The sequence below is a fragment of the Gorilla gorilla genome, chromosome 19 (genome assembly GCF_029281585.2).
Source record: "Gorilla gorilla gorilla isolate KB3781 chromosome 19, NHGRI_mGorGor1-v2.1_pri, whole genome shotgun sequence".
NCBI lineage: Eukaryota > Metazoa > Chordata > Mammalia > Primates > Hominidae > Gorilla > Gorilla gorilla.
The window spans coordinates 94,742,275-94,764,952 of NC_073243.2; the positions used below are offsets into that span (position 1 = coordinate 94,742,275).

Genomic DNA, 22,678 nt, shown 5'->3' on the forward strand with positions numbered 1-22,678 from the left:
CAACCTCCTCCTCTCAGGTTCAAGAGATTCTCGTGCCTCAGCCTCCCAAGTAGCAGAAATATAGGCGCGTGCCACCACTCCCGGCTAATTTTTGTATTTTTAGTAGAGACCAGGTTTCGCCATGTTGCCCAGGCTGGTCAAATTCCTGACCTCAGGTGATCCACCCATGTCGGCCTTCCAGAGTGCTGAGATTACAGGCACAAACCACCCGGCCCAGCCTCAGCAGCTATATCTTGCATGTCCACCCAGCAACTGAATAAACATTCCATATATGCTAATATAGGGCCAGCTTAATAGACTACCACCAATCAGCCATCTGTGTCATATGCCATCATTCTTCCTGACATCTCTGAATTACAAACTCAACCAAGAGTTCCAGTAATGAATCTAGAAGGTTACTTTTTCACATTTTACACCCTGTAAATTTTATAGAAAAAAAAAATGAGGCCTAGAGAATTTAATTTGCACAACAGAATAATAGTTGCAAAGATTATAACCCAGTTCTCACTCTCATTCTGCTTATTTGATCCAAGTGAAGAATACTATCCAATATTCACCCACAGTTCCTCTAGGTAGGGATGGGAGGAAGTAGGGAGTAAATATTATTACCAAGGAGAGAGGGAAAAGAAGAATATAGAGATATATATAGATATAATCGTAAATTGTATTTTTATATATAAAGAATACATATAATTTTAAATATTATTAAACAACAAGAAAAAGTAAGTATGGAGAAAAATAATCATGCACATTTCAAAAGAATACAGAAAGTGGAGGGAAAATTACATTCTCTATGAGAATAAGGCAGAAATATTCCCCAAAAGGAGAAAAAACTAAGAGGGAGAAATTACTCATATATTGGTCACGTTTATACGGTAACTTTTACACTTTTTTAAAAAGCCAACCCCATTTTTGTTTTCACTGAAAAATAGTATGTGTCCCGCAGTATATACTCAATAAATGTTTGTTGAATTGAATTTAAATTATTTTACTTTGGCAAGGTTATTTCTTTTTCACAGTGCTCAGAGGGAAAATCATTAAATAGATTTTTATTCTGCCTTTCATAAGAGGCTTCATAGCGCTGCTCCATTTGATTTTTTCTTTGCAAGATTATTGTGTTTTGCTTTACTCTATTGTAGCTCCCTTTTTGGCTTCTATACTAACACTGCAAATAAACAGACCTGCCAAATCCTACCATCGCATTCCAAAGACTTCAGCAAACACGTCAAGTGTCTCGAACGCCACCAGCTTCTTTAAGAAGCCAGTTGAACCTTGATCTTTGTTAGTAAGATGTTGCTGTTGTTTCATTTCAAACACCCCAGGCAAAGAGGAGCAGAGTTCTTGCTTGGACTTCAATTCTGTGTTTGTGTTCATGTAGAGTTTGCAAATGCCTTACTCATCTTTAGAAACAAATATTCTTTAGAACTCCAATTGGAGAAATCATTGCAATTAGACCTTTTGAGAGGTGACAGCGTGCTGGCAGTCCTCACAGCCCTTGCTCTCTCTTGACGCCTCCTCTGCCTGGACTCCCACTTTGGTGGCACTTGAGGAGCCCTTCAGCCCACGTCTGCACTATGGGAGCCCCTTTCTGGGCTGGCCAAGGCCAGAACCGGCTCCCTCAGCTTGCAGGGAGGTGTGGAGGGAGAGGCGCGAGCAGGAACCGGGCTGCGTGCAGCGCTTGCGGGCCAGCTGGAGTTCCGGGTGGGCGTGGGCTTGGCGGGCCCCGCACTCGGAGCAGCTGGCAGGCCCTGCCGGCCCCGGGCAGTGAGGGACTTGGCACCCGGGCCAGCGGCTGCGGAGGGTGTACTGGGTCCCCAGGCAGTGCCGGCCCACGGGCACTGTGCTCGATTTCTCGCTGGGCCTTAGCTGCCTTCCCGCGGGGCAGGCCTCAGGACTGCAGCCCGCCATGCCTGAGCCTTCCCCCGTCTCCGTGAGCTCCTGTGCAGCCGGAGCCTCCCCGACGAGCGCCACCCCCTGCTCCACGGCGCCCAGTCCCATCGGCCACCCAAGGGCTGAGGAATGTGAGCGCATGGCGTGGGACTGGCAGGCAGCTCCACCTGCAGCCCCGGTGCAGGATCCACTGGGTGAAGCCAGCTGGGCTCCTGAGTTTGGTGGGGCCTTGGAGAACCTTTATGTCTAGCTCAGGGATTGTAAATACACCAATTGGCACTCTGTATCTAGCTCAAGGTTTGTGAGTGCACCAATCAACACTCTGTATCTAGCTGCTCTGGTGGGGCCTTGGAGAACCTGTGTGTCCATACTCTGTATCTAACTAATCTGATGGGGACATGGAGAACCTTTGTATCTAGCTCAGGGATTGTAAACGCACCAATCAGCGCCCTGACAAAACAGGCCACTGGGCTCTACCAATCAGCAGGATGTGGGTGGGGCCAGATAAGAGAATAAAAGCAGGCTGCCTGAGCCAGCAGTGGTGACCCGCTCGGGTTCCCTTCCACACTGTGGTAACTTTGTTCCTTCACTCTGCAATAAATCTTGCTACTACTCACTCTTTGGGTCCACACTGCTTTTATGAGCTGTAACACTCACCGCGAAAATCTACAGCTTTTCTCCTAAAGCCAGTGAGACCACGAGCGCACCAGGAGGAACAAACAACTCCAGAAGTGCTGCCTTAAGAGCTGTAACACTCACCGCGAGTGTCGGCGGCTTCATTCTTGAAGTCAGTGAGACCAAGAACCCACCAATTCTGGATACACTTTCACTGATGTGTAGGCTTAACGATGCACTTACGATCCTAGTAGCCTTTATAATTTTTTTTGAATACAGTATTTAGTTTCTTCAAAAGTTTGCATCAGGCTAGGCGAAGTGGCTCACGCCTATAATCCCAGCACTTTGGAAGGCCGAGGTGCACGTATCATTTGCGGTCAGGAGTTCGAGACCAGCATGGGCAACATGGTGAAACCTCATCTCTACTGAAAATACAAAAATTAGCTGGGCATGGTGGCACATGCCTTTAATCCCAGCTACTCAGGAGGCTGAGGCAGGAGAGTCACTTGAACCCAGGAGATAGAGGTTGCAGTGAGCCGAGATCATGCCACTGCACTCCAACCTGGGTGACAGAGCGAGACTCCATCTCAAAAAAAAGTTTACAACAGTAAGTCAAATTTCACATACTCACCACTTTCCTAAATAAGAATCGTTTCCTCAAAAAGCTTGGGCTATATCTTAGGATTCACTCTCGCCCACATTTCACAAAATTATACTAAGCAACAGAGTTTCATGTTTAGAAGAGATTTTCTCAGCTTTCTTCTTCTTTTGACCTGTCACATGATCAGGGTGGAGGAAGAATTAACTGACTTGACCTAGGAGGATTTTCTATTCATTTAAATGCATAGAGTTCGTGTCCTTTGCCAAACAAATGTGCGTAACAAGTAAAGTTTAGAATGGGTCAGAGAAGCCATCTGGTCTCACCTTCTAAATTTACCAATGAGAAAATTGAGGCCCACAGAGATTGAAATCCTCTCCTGAGTAAAATAGTCAGAATCAAAAATGAAATCTAATGATTCCCAGATGGTTGTTTCTTCCACTATAACATCATATTATTCTCCTGCATTATCATTTAACTTTCTGTTTACCTGTCTCATCTTGCCAACTAGATTGTCTTTAGTTTCATTCCAAAACTATCTAAACGGCATCCTCCATTTCCAGTTGGCAGTGAAAGATTAAAAAGTACCTCCTGGCCGGGCACAGTGGCTCAAGCCTGTAATCCCAACACTTTAGGAGGCCGAGGTGGGTGGATCACCTGAGGTCAGGAGTTCGAGACCAGCCTGGCCAAACTGGTGAAACCCCATCTCTACTAAAAATACAAAAATTAGCTGGGTGTGGTGGTGGGCGCCTGTAATCCCAGCTACTTGGGAAGCTGAGGTAGGGGAATCACTTGAACCCGGGAGGTGGAGCTTGCAGTGAGCCAAGATTGTGCCATTGCACTCCAGCCTGGGCAACAAAGCTAGACTCCATCTCAAAAAAAAAAAATTCCTTTTCTTTAGGAAATTCTATGCCTTTATGGTATCTGTGATGGTTAATGGTTAATTTTATGAGTCAATTTGGCTTGTCCATGGGATGTCCAGATAGCTGATTGAACATTATTTCTGGCGCATCTGTGAAGATGTTTCCTGAAGAGATTATCATTTACATTGGTGGGCTGAGTAAAGCAGATAATCCTCCCCAATGTGCTGAGCATCATTCAGTCCACTGATGACCTGAATAGAATCAAAGGGTGGAGGAAGATTGGACTCCCTCTCTTCCTTCCTCGTTGAGCTGGGGCACGGATCTGCTTGCAGCGCTCCTGGTCCTGAGGCCTTTGAACTACACCTCTGGATTTCCTCGGTCTCCAGCTTGCAGACAGTAGACCTTAGGTCTTCTCAGCCCCTATAGTCACATGAGCCAATACCTTATAATAAATCTCTTTATATTTATATGTTCTGTTTCATTGGAGAACCCTGGCTAACATAGTACCCATGATGCCTGATGTTGAAGAAAACTAAGACTCAATACTGATGTTCATCCATACATTTATTCACCAAATATGTACTGCATACCTGCCCTGTGTAGGGCATTGTTTAAGGCATAGCAGTGAATAAAAATAATAAAATTTCTAGGCCAGGTGCAGTGGCTCATGTCTGTAATCCCAGCATTTTGGAGGCCAAAGTGGGAGGATCACTTGAGCCCAGGAGTTTCAGACCAGCCTGGGCAACATGGCAAAACCCTGTCTCTACAAAACAAACAAATAAAAATTAGCCTGTAGTGCCAACTACTAGGGAGGCTGATGTAGGAGGATCACTTGAGCCCGGAAAGCTGAGGCTACAGTGAGCCAAGATTGCACCACTACACTCTAGCCTGGGGGACAGAGTGAGACCCTGTCAAGAAAAGAAAGAAAGAAAGAAAAAAGGAGAGAAAGAAAAGAAAGAAAAGAAAAGAAAGAAAGAAAGAAAAAGAAAGACAGAAAGAAAGAAAGAGAGACAGAGGGGGAGGGAGAGAGAGAGAGAGAGACTTTTATTCTAGGTTTATTCTTTCTTCTTGTTTTGTTTTTTGTTTGTATGTTTGTTTGAGATGGAATCTCACTCTGTCATCCGGGCTGGAGTGCAGCGGCAAGATCTCGGCTCACTGTGACCTCTGCCTCCTGGGTTAAAGCGATTCTCCTGCCTCAGCCTTTCGAGTACCTGGGATTACAGGCGCCCGCCACTATGCCCAGCTAATTTTTTTGTATTTTTAGTAGAGACTAAAAGTTTCACTATGTTGGCCAAGCTGTTGTCTAACTCCTGACCTCATGACTCACTGGCCTCGGCTTCCTAAAGTGCTGGGATTACAAGTGTGAGCCACCACACCCAGCCTGTTATTATTATTGAGGTAAAATTCATATAACATACAATTAATTTTAAAGTGTGCAATTCAGTGGCATTTGGTACATTTGCAGTGTTGTTCAACTACCCCCTCTCTCTAGTTCTAAAATATTTTCATTGCCCCAAAAGAAAACCAGGTACCCATTGGTAATAAAGAAAAGCATGCAATATGAGACCTTTCGTGTTGCATTTTTTTCACTCAGAATGATGTTTTCCAAGTTCACCCATGTTGTAGCATGTATCAGTACTTCTTTTCTTTACTGCTAAATAATATTCAGTTGCGTAGATATACCAAAGTTTGCTTATCAATTCATCCATTGATGAACATTAGGCTGTTTTCACCTTTTGGCTATTGTGAATAATGCTCCTATGAAAAGTCATGTACAGGTATTTATCTGAGTACTTGTTTTCAAGTTTATTCTTTTTACTCCCCCTCCTTAATCCATTTCTGGATCTGTTTAAAAGTCATATTTGAAATTTTAAAAGATGTTTTAGATGACCCCACAGTGGTGAAGAATCAAATATATTTAAGCCCCTAAATGAGTGCCTGGCACATAAGCAGTATGGTGATTCCTCAAAGAGCTAAAAGCAGAACTGTCATTCGACCCAGGAATCCCATTACTGGGCATATACCCAGAGGAATATAAATAATTCTGCTATAAAGACACATGCACGCGAATGTTCATTGCAGCACTATTCACAATAGCAAAGACATGGAATCAACCTAAATGCCCATCAGTGATAGACCGGATAAAGAAAATGTGGTACATATACACCACGGAACACTATGCAGCCATTAAAAGGAATGAGATCGTGTCTTTTGTAGAAACATGGATGGAGCTGGAGGCCATTATCCTTAGCAAACTAATGGAGGAACAGGAAACCAAATACCGCATGTTCTCACTTATAAGTGGGAGCTAAATGATAAGAACTCATGAACACAAAGAAGGAAGCGACAGATATTGGGGTCTACTTGAGTGTGAAGGGTGGGAGGAGCGAGAGGAGCAGAAAAGGTAACTATTGGGTACTGGGCTTAATACCTGGGTGATGAACTAATCTGTACAACAAATCCTGTGACACTTGTTTACCTGTGGAACATCACTTGTATCCCCAAACCTAAAATAAAAGTTTAAAAAAAAGCCCCTCAATAGACGATAGTTGTTATTACCAACAATAATAATTAACACAGCGCTAAATAGCATACAGCTGAATGCACACTTCATAGAGAATTGTTGCAATCTGGAGGCAGGTGTCAGTGCGGACTGGTCCCTTGAATGAAGATTCTTACAGCCTTCGCCCTACAACCAACTCTTCACCTCACACACTTCCTGGTGGTTGAAGAAATAGGCTGGAAGTTTTTCTCAGCATTTCTCTCTCTTTATTTATTTATTTATTTATTTATTTATTTATTTATTTATTTTAACGGCTGAGTCCTCTGAGCACTTATTACCATGGATCACCAGCAGCAACGGGGCGGGAAGGGAGGTACCAGACTCATCTGCCCGTCAGGTAGATCTTGGGGGTCTGCCAGCCTCCAGGGGTTTCCTTCGGACCCGCCTTCACCCAGATGCTCCTCGGGTCTCTCTTGAGCTTGATCGGCTTCCGTTTCAGGCGCCCGCCGCAGGAACAGCAGCCTCACAGCTTCCGGTGCTTGTGGTGGTTCATCTTCTGCCGGCGGGTCTTCAGCACGTTTTTGCTCTGCATCTGAGGTGTATCCCAGGCCTTCTCATCCTCCTGCTTGGCCCCTTCCCCCATCTGGCTAGGGAGACACTCACAGAATTGGGCTGGAGCCGCAGTCCCTGGGGTCTGGGCATCCAGTCTGGGCAGGAGGCAGCGGGCTGTAAGCCAGCTCTCCAGGGGGCTGATGGACATCTTCCTGGGGACCAGCATCTCCTCGAGCTCCAGCTGGGCCCCCTTGCTGGGGAGTGAGGCAGCCCTACCTGGGCCAGTTGGCTGTGTGCTGTAATGGGGCCTGCAGGCATGGCTGCCCAGCACTCCAGAAACAGGCCAGGGCAGACTGCAGCCTGCCCAGGAAACAACCCTGAACAGCTGAGAAGTCAGGCGCACCAGGAGTATGGTCTGTGGGTGGGGAGCATTCCACTGCCAGGCTCAGGGACTTACGGTCGGAGCGTTTGTCTCATTTATCTGCCATGTTAGAAATTAATCACTAGCCCCCGCCCCCCGGGTTTGCCAGTGGACTTGCTCTAAGTTTTGCCCTGAAGTTACACAAACGTTGTAAAAAGCAAATGGAAACAGATTGTTGTCTTTCTGATTGTGTAACTTGGCATTAAAGGAATCTCTAATTTATTTGTTTAACACGCAACTGCTGACATCATTGCCTGAAGCACACTATCAAGCTGGTCTGATCCCAGCTTGTTCGCCACCCAAAGTCAACACCATTTAAATGAATTGTGACAATAAAAATTCCATTTCTATCTAGAGCCAAATAGCTGCTCAAATAATCACTTGGCGATCATACGAAGTATGTGAATATGGGGGATGCACTGAGCTGGAGTTTAGGAGATCTTGAGATATTCCTAATCTTGCTGTGACTTCTTTTGTGACTTCAAAGAGCACAAACCCCAGGCATCATTCTACTTCCTCATTATATGGAGGTTATTTTTCCTGAACCTATGTACCTCAACAAAAGTTGCAAGATTTAGCTTGTATTTATTTATGTTATCATTGTCAATTCAGTCAAAATGGTTATGAGTTGTATAAGTCGCTACTTAGTCACAACTAAGGTTGATGTTGTTAGCTTTCTAACGTTAATTATGCCTTTTTTAAAAATTCCACGAAAGGGTTTTTCATTTATTACAATATTAATTATGTTGGTGAGAGAGAATTGTGACAACCGAATTAACTCTGCTACTTCTTGTTCCTACCAAATGCCAATCTAATACTCTCACTGAAGTGGCAGTTTTAAGAAAGACATGTTGTCTTCCTTAAACAAACAAAACATTCCTCTTTATGATAAACAAGATCCTTATTCATGTATGTATAATTAGGGCTCTCCACTTGTCAAAAACTTTCAAGCTCTGTTTTTACTCAGTGTATAGCTCTACCTTCTCAATGTATCCTTTTCCAGACAGATGAAACCTTTTAGAAAATTTTCCCGAATGGTAAAAGATAAACACAGAGATCTTTGTTATCTCAAAGCTGAGTGACCCAACTGAGTTATCGTCATGGCTTAGGTGAAACTTTAAGCAAAACAAATACCATTATAAGCAACATTTCTTTACAAGAAAAATATTTCCCAACCTTGCAGCCTTGTTGATCTTGACGCAGGACACTCTACCATACAGACAAGCATGCAGTCTTTCACACGAGTCTGTGATGCTACAATTTCCACCTTGCCATTAGAAGGTGTTTAAGGGCAAGGATTTGTATCTCTGGTGCCTGGTGATTCATATTCTGATGCTGAATGAATATGGAAATGATTATTTGCACAATTCATGTTAGCTGCTAAGCAGCAAGGTTTGATATATTCTCCTTTCTAGAACTTGAAAACTCTAGGAACAAGTAGTTACCAGTATTGCCCAGACTACCAAGAGTATTTTAATGCTTTATTGTGAATATTGAGTGGATTCGTTCTGGGGAAAAAACAACAACAAATTATCTGTCTGTCTGTCTTTCTTCTCCACTGAACAATAAATTGTTTCTGGAAAGAAACTACAATAGTACCCCCTTACCCATATTTTTACTTTCTGCTGTTACTCACAGTCAACAACAATCCAAAAATATTACATGGAAAATTCCAGACATAAATAATAATTCCACTGAGAATGGTGTGTGTGAAACAAACTTCCACACAGTGGAACAAAATTACACTCAGAATGGTGTGCATGAAAATTCCAGTTATGTTTCTATCTTTATGCTGGAATTTTCATGCACACCATTCTGAGTAGTGTAAAATCTCACGCCGTTCCACTCTGTCCCACCAGGGACATGACTCATCCCCTTGTCCTATGTTTTCAAGCTGTCTATGCTACCCACCGGTTCCTCACTTAGCCAGCTCAGTTATCAGATGGCAAAAACATAGTATACATAGAGTTTGGTAATATCCCTGGTTTCAGGCACCCACTGGGGGTCTTGGAACATATCCTCTGCTGATTAAGGGGAACTACAGTGCATCTTATCCATTTATATAACTATACTGGCTAGCAAAGCACCTAGTTCCATAATAATTTCTAAAACTGCTCTGTCATTGTTAAGTCAAATCTTTAAGGGGTTAATCATGAAATAAATAAAGCAGGATGAGGGCTGTCCTGTGAAAAGTAATTGCCAGGCTGGGAGTGCTGGCTCACGCCTGTAATCCCAGCACTTTGGGAGGCCAAGGGAGGCAGAACACTTGAGGTCAGGAGTTTGAAACCAGCCTGGCCAACATGGTAAAACCCCATCTTTACTAAAAATATAAAAATTAGCCAGGTGTGGTGGTGCGCAGCTGTAGTCCCAGCTACTCTGGAGGCTGAGGCAGGAGAATTGCTTGAACCTGGGAGGCGAAGGTTGCAGTGAGCCAAGATTGCACCACTGCACTCCAGCCTGGGTGACCGAGCAAGACTCCGTCTCAAAAAAGAAAAGAGAAACGTAATGACCTCCCGACTGACAGTTTTGCACAAAGAGGGCTTCATTCCTTTCGAATCCTTTGTTAAAGTCACTCTCTCCCACCAGTGTAAGTGAAATGGAGAGGACCAGGGAGATTTGGGCCACCCCAATTTAGAAATACTGAAAGTTTTTCCCAAGTCCTGTCCCCATGACATGCAAACTCAGAGTCATTATGTCATATATTAGTTTTTCAATGGTATGAAAATTGCTCATTAGAGTTCCAACGATTGCCCTTGAAATAAAAATAATCACATTTCTTTCAAGTGCAAGAGGATCTGCTAGAATTTCTGGAGCAAAGAATGTTGCCTGCTGAAATGTTTTCAGACACCAACTCACCCCTTCAACCATTCTCAGGTGAGCATATTAGACCCATCTCAAGGCAGTCTAGTCCCTCTGGGCCTACTGAAAATGGATAAGAGCTACAGTGACAGCACGTGGGCCCATCCCACACCAGAGACACCAAAAAGGGAGCAGAGCTCCTTCGGAGTATGCTACTGAGTAGGTTCTGGAAGACGAAAAATTGAATTTTCCTAAAGTTTTGGAAGAGTAGAAAGAACACTGGGTGAGAAAGAAAGGAGGGAGGAAGGAAGCGAAAGAGGAGAGGAGGGAGCGAGGGGGGTGTTTGGAGATCTAACGGTTATAAAACCCTCATAAGTAAAGCAAAGCAAGGGATTTTATTTCCATTTTACTTATGAGGAAATTGAGCTTCAGACAAGTTGTTTAGTCCAAATCTCACAAATTAGTAGAGCTGAGACTTGAACCCAGGTCTTCTGATTCCTGGTCCCATGGCCTTTCTGCTACGAGTAGTACAGCATCTTTCTTTCTTCATTTTACTAAATTGTGTCAACTGAAAGTTTCTGAGAAAGATTTATTGGCACATGGGTGAAATAGCCTGTGTGCAGGCACATTTGATGTAACAGTGTCTGTGATCAAAAGTTTGGGCATTTCTCAATAAGGAAATTGCTAAATAAATCATGATACGTAGTCTCTAAAAATATGAGACAGTTTGACATGCCCTCATATGGCACGATCTCCAGGCTATACTGTTAAGGGTAAAATAAGTGTGATGCATAACAGCCTGCACAGTATCCACCCAAGATTCCCAGGGGAGAACAGGAGGATTGCCTCCCGTAAGCTGAACTGGAATCGGCAGCAGCTCTTCTGCTCCACCCTCCCCCCAGCCAAGCTACAAGGCTGTGAAAATCACTCAGTATTGCTTTTGGAGCAGCTCTCTGCAAGTCTGGACTCCGTTTCAGAAAGAGAGGCCCTCCACACAGAACTTCTACATGCAGCAGTTTACTCCAGGTAGGTACCATAGGGTAACGATAAGAAAACAAGACATCTCAGCCCCGCTACAGACAAAAAATTCAGGGTTTTGAGATGCAGCAGAGAAGAGCAAGTGTACACAAGTCTATGCAGAAAACATGGGGCCGGAGCAGAAGCATAGATCTCAGTTTTTAAGTGGCAGTACCAATGGTGACCTCAAGCCTGTGAGTCAAGGTGACAACTGGCTGCTCAGCTAAGAGCATGGCAAATTTGCCTCAGGCCTATAGTGAATCACTTGAAATACCCAGAGTTGCAAGGCTGGTGAAGAAGTGATGACCCAAAGCTGAGAAGGATCCAAGGACAAGTCAAGAAAGTGTGACGGCAGTGAGCAAGGGCCTCCTGGGATGGCACACGCAGGTGCCACGCAGTGACTCAAGGTGGGGACAGTCATCAGGGTAACCTGGGGTCGACATCTAGGAATAAGGTTATTTTGAGTTCCTCCACCCTCCCCCAGTCTGTACAGTTAGACTAGATTGGCATAAAGCTCATGCCACAACGTCCACTCAAAGCTGTTAAAGGATCCCAAAACAATCTTAGCCTGAGAATTTGGGGCTACCCAAGGCTAAATTTGGGGTTCTTGAGGTATACATCAAAGGGGATAAAAGGAAGTTATTAGTAACCAGGATGACTATGGGACTGTTCTGTGTTTTTTGGAGCCAGGAACTTCACAAAGGACTATGAGACTGATACATTCATTTTTACCAATAGAAACTGTTGATGTACCAAATCATGTTGTATACCATAAATATATACAATTTTTAAAAATAAGTCACTCTCTTTGAAAAAGAAACTTGATAGACCAAACAAAATTGCTGATAAAATATTTCTGATGGTTAATATAATCGATTCTGACTTCCCTACTTCCATGGTTTGATTAAAATGCATGTTTGCTGTGCTCATGATAGTAGTTACATTTTACTTGATCAGAATTCTCTTTCTTCCATCCTAAATGTGCCCCCAGCTACGTCTTAACAGTTTAGAGAGATTTCCAACCACTGAAGAATACTAACTAGAGCTTTATTTTGTTCATTACCAATTTAACTTTTTAAAAATAAGTTATGTATAAACTTTCTTTCCCCTAATATGTCATTTATAACTAAAGATTATATCATCCTTTTGAGAAATACATTGCTGTCCAGGGTTCTATTATTATGGTATATTATCATTATATTATAGATTATATTACTATTCTATTATATATTATAATATGTGATTATATAATATTATTATTGTAATTGAGCTTGAAGTCATGTCTTAATACACGTCTTTGTCCTTAATACATACTTGATTGGATACAGGTCAGGGATGGGAGAGACTCAGAAATGGGATGAATTTTAAAGATAGATAAGGCTGATATGACAGACTCAAACCTATGGGCTAGATTGGTCCTACAGAGTGTCACATTTGGCCCATATATTTTTAAGTATTACATTAACATACGTATAAAAATTTAGAAGTTTCATGCCTTCACGGTGGCTCAAACCTATAATCCACCACTTTGGAAGGTGGAGGCAGGCGGATCACTCAAGGTCAGGAGTTCGAGACCATCCTGGCCAACATGGTGAAACTCCATCTCTACTAAAAATCCAAAAAATTAGCCTGGCATGATGGCAGGTGCCTGTAATTCCGGCTACTTGGGAGCCTGAGACAGGAGAATCACTTGAACCCAGGAGGTGGAGGTTGCAGTGAGCCAAGATCCTGTCACTGCACTCCAGCCTGGGTGACAAAGCAAGACTCTGTCTCAAAAAAAAAAAAAATAGATATTTCACATAAAAATTCAAATTGGGGGCTTCTTTTGGGGAAGAGGTCTGGAGACTCCGGTCCTGCATTCACTTACAACAGGCAGCATGGGAAGTGAGCCACAACTGGTCCAGAGCACTTTGCCCCAGTCCCCACACAGCCCTACCTGGCTCCGGCAGGCACCTGAAGTCTCCACACCCCCACCCCTAGTGAGGGAGTGTGAGGGCGAATCAGAGCTAGCGATGAAGAAGACCTGGGGATGAAGGCAGAGTCATGGCTGAGAGTTCTGTGCATGTATACACTGTGCATAGCACCGTGATGTTACCATTTGATGCGGCACCAGAAGGTTCTGCTTAATGTCAAAGACTGCTCTGGGGACTCAAGGATGATCAAAGGAAGAGGAGGAAGGCACTCATAGCAGCATGACCAAGGAGAACAATGAGTGTCTGGTGGGCGAAATGAAAAGACATTGACCTGTGAATGACCTTGAGCATAATTTAAGCTTCTCTTTGTGATTCAGTCATTTTTATGCATGTTAGATATTTTACTGTGCACCTCAGCGCAAGGATGTTTTCAAGAGTTCCTGAGACCTGTGGCACCCCTTGCCTGTGCTTGATGGACTCAGACTCCGTCCTGTCTCCTCTCTCCTTGACAACCATCGATAAGCTGGCTGTCTTTCTCAACCACTCCCTTACTTACAGACATTTGTCTAAGGAGGGTCTAAGAACTCCTGGACAGCAGCACCTAGGCTCCGTGGCAGAGATTTTCTTTGTTTGTTGCACCTTGTTTTCTTTGACTTGTTCCTAGGTTCACATCTCATGAGTTTCCATCAACCTAGTCCCCATCCCCAACCTCCATTCCCAGGTAAGAAGGAAACTACATGGTACCCAGTGCATCCACGAAGGGTGCTCTTGGTCTTCAAAAAATATACTTACCCTACAGCACTGGTCATAAAAAATACATTTTTTTGTATTTTTGAAAACAAAAAGCAATTTTTTTTTTTTTTGAGATGGAGTTTCGCTCTTGTCACCCTGGCCGGAGCGCAGTAGTGTGATCTCAGCTCACTGCAACCTCCGCCTCCCGGGTTCTAGCAATTCTCCTGCCTCAGCCTCCCAAGTAGCTGGGACTACTGCCATGATGTGCCACCATGCCTGGTTAATTTTTGTATTTTTGGTAAAGATGGGGTTTCACCATGTTGGCCAGGCTAGTCTCGAACTCCTGACCTCAAGTGATCAACCTGCCTCAGCCTCCCAGAGTGCTGAGATTACAGGCATGAGCCACTGTGCCCGGCCTAAAAAACCAATTTTTACTGTTGGAAATGTGCATGGCTTTGGCTACCAAAATGCTTCAGTTCATAAGTGTTTACAATTTTAACTCCAAATATCTACTTATGAAAGATGCTTCCCCAATTTATGAATAATTCAAGATAACAAATACATTTTCTTTAAGGGCTAGGTGAATTTATAATAAAAACAACTTAGGAGATTCAATCCTATTTCCATTCTTACTTCTACTCTTTTTTTATGGGAAAAATGTAAACTGGTTCTTCCCCAAACTCCTTTCAGCACGGCAATACTTCTTAGACGGCCAGCTCAGAAAGGGAGGGAAGAGAGTGACAGCAGCTGCGTCTGTCTTCCTGCCCTGCGCTATCAGTTCCTTGATAGGATTGCTGCCGTCTCATGTTAATTATCTACATCTCCAGTATGTTCTTTTGCTTTCTACCTATTAATACTTATATGCACATCCATGCACATGCAAACGTACATATGCTTTCCACTCGTTGTCACTTGTTTGTCCACATATAAACTTAATCTAAAGTGTGTGTGTCTGAATCAGCAATGTCTCCTTCCAATTTCTCTTTCCACTTTCTATCTCTAATAAATATGGACATATCAGCCATGCCCTTACCTGAACCCATTATCTATCAATAATAGCCCCTCCCAAACCATATTAGTACTTCTCTAGGAAGGTTGACCTTTCAGAGGTCTGATTAACTAGACAAACAAGGCATGGAACTCCAGCCCATATTTCCAACACATACGGTAGCCTTTTTTTCTGAATTATGACTTTTGCCTGTGAGAATAGTGAATGTAATGTATGAAGACCAAAAGCATTCTTCAAGACAGTGATTTGGTAGCATCTTATTCTGGAAGCGTAAGCCATCTTGAACACAGATAATGAATGCACTAGTATAGAAACATCCAAAGGATTATTAAGTCAGAAGGCATACCCACCGTCGCACTCACATTCTCAGCTGCTTGCTGAGTGCGTACTGGGCACATGTGTGCCCAGAACTCATGGCTTTCCCCTTTGAAGTAAATCAGAGAAGATAAAAATTACTTTTCAATGAAATGGCTACCCATCAAGAACAAGAAAGGTTTTAAGCCAGATTTAAATTGAGACATATTTATGTACAGCCATAAATCCACAGAAAGTCAGGACATTAGAAAACAGCAGCATACGCCGGGCGCAGTGGCTCACGCCTGTAATCACAACAGTTTGGGAGGCCGAGGTGGGTGGATAACTTCAGGTCAGGAGTTCAAGACCAGCCTGACCAACATGGCAAAATCCCATCTCTACTGAAAATACAAAAATTACCTGGGTGTGGTGGCATGTGACTGTAATCCCAGCTACTCAGGAGGCTGAGGCAGGAGAATTGCTTGAACCCAGGAAGTGGAGGTTGCAGTGAGCCAAGATCGCACCATTGCACTTCAGCCTGGGTAACACAGTGAGACTCTGTCTCAAAATAAAATAATAAAATAAAATAAAATAAAATAAATAAAATAAAATAAAATAGAAAGAAAAAAGAAAACAGCAGCATAAAAACATTTGGATGCTACCAAATATCCATTTCAGATTGAGACTTCCATGGAGTGAAAAAATAAATAAAAATAAAAATGTGAGCAGCACTTTCCAAGGGCCTGGCACGATTAACCCCATTTATCCTCACAAGAACCCCGTGAGGTAGGTATTGTTAGCATTCCCATTTTACAGGTGGGTCTGAAAGTAAGTGACTTAGCTAGGATTTAGCTCTGGATAGACTCAGACCTGGACTTCAAACCCAGTGAGTGAACCCTCTGAGTCTGTTATCAACCACTATGCCATCTGCTTACCTGGTACCCATGAGCAACAGAAACAAATCATTACTTTTTAATCTGGTGATGGGGCTTTTTGTAAGGAATTAAAATGTTAAAATATGACATATGGAATTATATTGGTCAGTATGAAAGAAACAGAACCAATAGAAGATATATAAACATATGTAGGATAGATGATTGATAGATAATAGATGGATAGATCCTATTGTTTGTATATATATATATATATATACACACACAATAGGACATACATATATATATACACACATAATGTATATATATATACACACACACGATAAGACTATATATATACAGTCATGCACTGCATAACAATGTTCCAGTTAACTGTGCACATACAATAATTAACTGCATATACAATGGTGGTCTCATCAGATTGTAATAAAGCACATATAGAAATCTGATATTTGGCACTTGATATTGGCATTGCAAATCAAGTAGGGGAATTGACTTATATTCAGTAATGGTGCTGAGACATCTGGTTTTCCAAGTAAAAATATAAATATATGTGTATATATGTACTCACACAACAACAAAATTCCCTAAAAATGCAATTCTGACAATGTATCTCCATCATTAAGTGATGCATGACTCTATTTACATATAGATATAGATACAAAAACACGGAGAACGAGAGAGATTTATTCTAGAAATTGGCCAAGAAGTCCCATGATCCATTGTCTGCAAGTTGGAGACCCAAGAAAGCCAGTGGCATAATTCAGTCCAAACCCAAATGCCTAAGAACCAGAAGACCCAAAATCCAAAGGCAAGAGAAGATGGATGTATAGCCCAAACAGAAGCAAACTCATCCTTCCTCTCTGCCTTTTTGCTCTATCCAGTTCCTCAATGGATTGGATGGTGCCCACTCACACTGGGGAGGGCCATCTTCTTTGCTCAGTTCACCAATTCACATGCTAACCTCTTCCAGAAACACCATCACAGACACACCAAGAAATAATGTTCTACCAGATATCTGGGCCTCCCTTAGCCCATTCAAGTTGACACATAAAATTAACCATCTCAGGTCATTTTCCTAAGAACATTTCTGGCCTTTTCTTCAAGGCTTTATATTTTGTATTCAGGTCAGTTTATCTCCTCTGGGATATCAGCCCAAGGAGTAGGTATTTAGGACAAGCCTTACCATCTGGCAAAAAAGACAATCATCCTTGCAGTGGGGCTGGAGGATGTCCACTTCCCAAAAAGATCTCTCTCATCCAACAATTACACTGCCTAAAATTTCACCACCAGAAAACTTGTAGGGATGGTCACATGTTCACAGTGTATTGCAAATTTGCCTTCAAATTGATTTCTCCCATCCCAATTATTCCACAGAAAAGGGCACCAGGATAACGAGATGTAAAGCATCATCATATTAAAGATGATGTTTTAATCACCTCCTCTTCATACTGTTGACAGAAGAAGGATTCCCACCTGAGAGTTATGGGAATGGTCATAACTTTTTTTTTAAGGAACTAAAAAGCATCTAAAATGCCAAAAATATTTTTGTAAAATGAACTGTGAATGCCCAATGATAGTTTCATGACTATATCTGTATTTCACAAAAGAATCCTTTTTTCCTCACAGAGAGTCAACATAGCCTATGGTCAGACACAGGTACTCTATGATCATTTCTGGAGATGTTTAATGGTGTGTGAAGAAGACAAGCTCAGCCACCGTGCCCAGTCTCCCAAAACTTTCAATAACATCTTCATCTCAAAATTTTAGGACACAGTTCTTCCAATGAGTGACAGCATCACTGAACACCAGAAGCATCAAGGAACATCTGCTCCCCCGCACCCGTGGCTCATCTCAGGATGTTGTCAGGCAGAGTCAGACACATTACAGTGGGAAGATCAGACTGGGAGAGTTGAGCTCCAAAACAGAACTGCACCTTAAAGAGGGGGCATCTCAGAGCACCCTGACTCCTGCCAGCTCAAGGACAGAGCCAAGTCTGGCAGTGAAACCCTTTTTTCAGAGAATTTGGCAAATTTCTTCCAGTCCAAACAAATGGCCCCAATTTTAGGATGTGTAAGATGGAATAACAGGCCAGGCGCAGTGGCTCACGCCTGTAATCCCAGTAGTTTGGGAGGCTGAGGAGGGAGGATCACAAGGTCAGGAAGTCGAGACCATCCTGGCCAACATGGTAAAACCGCATATCTACTAAAATACAAAAAATTAGCCAGGCATGGTGGTGCATGTCTGCAGTCCCAGCTACTCGGGAGGCTGAGGCTGGAGAATTGCTTGAACCCAGGAGGCAGAGGTTGCACTGAGCAGAGATCATGCCACTGCACTCCAGCCTGGGCGACAGAGCAAGACTCTGCAGGAGGCTGAGGCAGGAGAATGGTGTGAACCCGGGAGGCAGAGGTTGCAGTGAGCCAAGAGGTTGCACTCCAGCCTGGGCTACAGAGTGAGACTCCGTCTCAAAAAGAAAAAAAGAAAAAAAAAGTGGAATAACAATTACAGAATCATCTATACAGGTAAAGGGGACAGGAGATCCAGGAAGAGGGGAAATTCAGAGATTCCTCCACAGGGGCAGCCTCTGCAGAGAATTTGGGAAACCTGTGTAGGCTGCTGGCTGGGCTTCTGTCACTGGCAATGGGTTGAAGCTTCCTAATCTAGAAGACTGAGAAGATCTCAGTGAGGCCTGCATTTTGGAGGAGCATGGTTTAGGAGAGCTTATGTTCTGGAATATGATTCTGATCCTCCTACCCTAAGTGGGGTGTAAGGGTGGACTGTGCCTCAGGACTAAGGCCACAGTCTCATAATTTTTTTTTTTAGAAAGGGTCTCACTGTATTGCCCAGGCTGGAGTGTAGTGGCATGATCTCGGCTCACTGCAACCTCTGCCTCCAAGGTTCAAGAGATTCTCCTGCCTCAGCCCCCCGAGTAACTGGTACTATAGGCATACACCACCATGCCCAGTGCATTGTTTGTAGAGATGGGGTTTTGCCATGTTGCCCAGGCCAGTCTCAAACTTTGAGCTCAAGCAAACCACCCACCTCGGCCTCCCAAAGTACTGGGATTACAGGCATGAAGCCACCGCACCCGGCCCACCATGCCATTATTAACTTCAGTGTTGAACTAGGGCTTCCTAGGTCCTCAAACTCTCTGAGATCAAGAATGATCCTCTATCCTGGGGGCAAAGATGAATCTTTACGTGAGAACAAAGTGTTCCCAGAGGCAGATAGAGCAGGATTCACAGGATGAGAACTGAGCAGGGGCTGTCTGTGCAATGGACAGTGACAGTGCCATCTTCCCATTCTTACATGGAGCCACATCCTTGTGAGGTCCAGTAATCCAAACTTCTATATCTAAATCAGTGGGTTCTGCTCTGAATCTGGGTTATTCTTCAAGGGCAGGGATTATATTAGAATTTATTCTCTTTGAAAATATAACTCTTTTCAAAGTGATGAAGATTCGCGCATACCCCAGCATTCTGTAAGTTCTCCCTTATGAGCAAATAAAAGTTGTGCAGCCTTAATTTAAGCCTATTTCTATTTCAGTCCTATGTGAATAGAGGGAGACAGAGGGAATTATCAACCATTCTTTGGGAAAAAGAAAACAACTCTAAAAGTACCTAAAGATACAAAAGCTGTCATTTAGCTTTCTTTTTGGAGGCAAGTAATATCCATTCAACATTTCACCACTTAAGCCTAGCATTATTCAAATATACACAGCAAAGTATAAAGCCTGGAAATATTTTTTTTTTTTTTGAGACAGGATTTCACTCTGTCGCCCAGGCTGGAGTGCAGTGGCACGATCTCGGCTCACTGCAACCTCTGCCTCCCAGGTTCAAGCGATTCTCCTGCCTCAGCCTCCTGACTAGCTGGAGCTACAGGCGTGCACCACCACTCCCAGCTTACTTTTGTATGTTTTGGTAGAAATTATGTTTCACTGTGTTGGCCAGGCTGGTCTTGAACTCCTGGCTCTAGTGATCCACCCGCCTCGGCCTCTCAAAGTGCTGGGATTACAAGCGTGAGCCACTGCACCCAGCCCTAGAAATAATTTTTAATTACCAGGCTGGAAGAAATTAGATACATACCTATGACATATATTTTAAGAAGCAGGTAACTTCCAATTACATAGAATAATATTAATAATTTGAAGTCCCCTAAAACCTTGCTACTCAATGTGTGGATCAAGGACCAGCAGCATGAATGTTCCTTGGGAGCTTTTGTAGAAGGAAAGCTTAATCCAAACCTACAGAAGCTACAATTTAACAAGAGCTGCAGGTGATTTGTATACATATTTATTAAGTTGGAGAAATACTCTGAGCTATACACTAGTCCATTTGCCTCTTCAGTGTACTCAGTAATGATGAAGAACTTTTGAAAATTACATTTATTTCTATTGCAGAAAACTCTCCATCATAGTTCTCATCAGTTCCCTTTAAATACAGTTGTTAAATGAAGGTAAATATACTAAGCCACTAATCCCTATCTCTACCCTCCAGCCCTCCCATCTCAAAAAGATGAAAAATCTTTTTTTTTTGTTTTTTGTTTTTTGTTTTTTGTTTTGAGACAGAGTCTTGCTCTGTTGCCCAGGCTGGAGTGCAATGGTGTAATCTCACCTCACTACAACCTCCACCTCCTGGGTTCAAGTGATTCTCTTGCCTCAGCCTCCTGAGTAGCTAGGATTACAGGCACATGCCACCACGAACAGCTCATTTTGTATTTTTAGTAGAGACGGGATTTTGCCTTGTTGGCCAGGTTGGTCTCGAACTCCTGATGTCAGGTGATCCACCTCGGCCTCCCAAAGAACTGGGATTACAGGTGTGAACCACTGCACCCAGCCAAAAATTATTTTTTATTTGGCAAACCTATTATGACAAACGCAGCTGGAATGAGGAATGGTGCAGGCAGCAATGGGCAGCCCACATATTCAAGAAAAGCCCTGGAGGACTGGGGAGAAGCCTGAAGGCAGAGATACACTGAGGAAAAGTTAAAGGCACTGAGCATTTACATCAAATGCACATGTAGTTGGCTGTTCTGCCTCGCAAATCATAAAGATCTCTGATTTCTGACCTTGTCTGCTGATGGGGTGCTCACGTGGGTTACCAGTTTCTGCATTTGAGTTGCTGGTTCCCCAGGGGTATGCTCCTTTCGGGCCCTGCTGGTTTTCAGGCATCTATCGTGTCTAGAAACTATCACCCCAGAACCCTGATCTTCCTGAGTCCTCAAACAGCACACAAGACTCTCTTCTAACTCTTCCCGTAAACCCGAAACCATCTCAAGGAACAACACGGAGTCGTTATCTAAGACAAAAAAGGAGGCCAGGGACAGTGGCTCACACCTGTAATCCCAGCACTTTGGGAGTCTGGTGCAAATGGATCACCTGAGGTCAGGAGTTCAAGTCCAGCCTGGCCAACTGGTGAAATCTCGTCTCTACTAAAATACAAAAATTAGCCAGGCACGGTGCCACGTGCCTGTAGTCCCAGCTACTCGGGAAGCCGAGACAGGAGAATTGCCTGGACCCGGGACAGAGGCTACAGTGAGCCGAGAGCGCACCACTGCACTCCAGCCTGGGCAACAAAGGGAGGTTCTGTCTCAAAAAAAGAGAAAAAAAAAAGAAAAATTCAAATTAAAACTATCTTTAGGCTCAACACAACAAAGCTGTGTCTGATTCAACAGCAATACTTTTTGGCCTCCTCTTGCATTTGAGAGTGGCTTATAGCTGATGTGGTATCTCTCCTAAGTATGAATTTATACCTGCTTCAGAGAATCAAATGATGGGGGAAATCTACAGGAAGAATTCTGATTCTAATGTCAGAAGGACTTTGTGTGAGTGAACCTGAACTCACTGGTTGGGCAGTGAGGTGGTTGGGCAGGTATAAATAACCAACCAACAAAATGGTGGCGTCAGAAAAATCAGCCAAGACCAAATCTAGCCCACTGAGAATTACAGACCCCTGCCAGATGCAAATGTTTCCTGGAAGACCAAGTTTATAAGAAAGTACCAATCAAGCTAGGTAGATAGCACAACTGCCCAGAATGTCTCCCTAAAATCAAACTCCCAGTTTAAATGAAGCCACTACCAATGGGAATGTCTTTTAAAAAGTGCAACGTTCTTGTAGCATCTTTTTGTATGTGTTGTGTAAATGAAGAATAAAAATTTTTAATTACTAAAAAGAAACAATCCCATTATTATACATAAGCATGCTCAATAATACAATTTATAGTACAAAGAAAATAATCTGCATAAGTTTATAAAATATAAGATTATTTTATTTTTAAAACATATTCACACAAGATAACACATTATGTTGCTACCAAATACAAAATTGGCCTTATTAAGAGAGGGAGTCAGAAGTGTTCATAAGAAGTAACGCAATTTCAGTGATTCTAGGGTGACTCCCACCAATATAAGTCTCCCTTCTCAGCAAGTCACCCTATTCTTCCCCAGATAAATACCTTCTCCTCTGCCCGACCATTGCCTGAAATTGGACAGTTGAGTGTCATTTTCTTTTTTCTTCTTTTTTCTTTTTTTTTTTTTTTTTTTTTTGAGATAGGGTCTTACACTGTCACCAATGCTGAAGT

The 22,678-nt window shown here is 43.0% G+C and overlaps 1 protein-coding gene across 1 annotated transcript; it reads right to left on the minus strand.

Moving 5' to 3' along the window:
• Nucleotides 1-6,851: 6,851 nt before the first annotated feature.
• LOC101150093 (small ribosomal subunit protein mS38) lies at nt 6,852-21,370 on the minus strand. The gene is given in 3 exon segments (XM_063700483.1): nt 6,852-7,436; nt 13,195-13,281; nt 21,167-21,370. Coding segments are annotated over 3 exon segments (876 nt in total).
• Between the last annotated feature and the right edge of the window lie 1,308 nt (nt 21,371-22,678).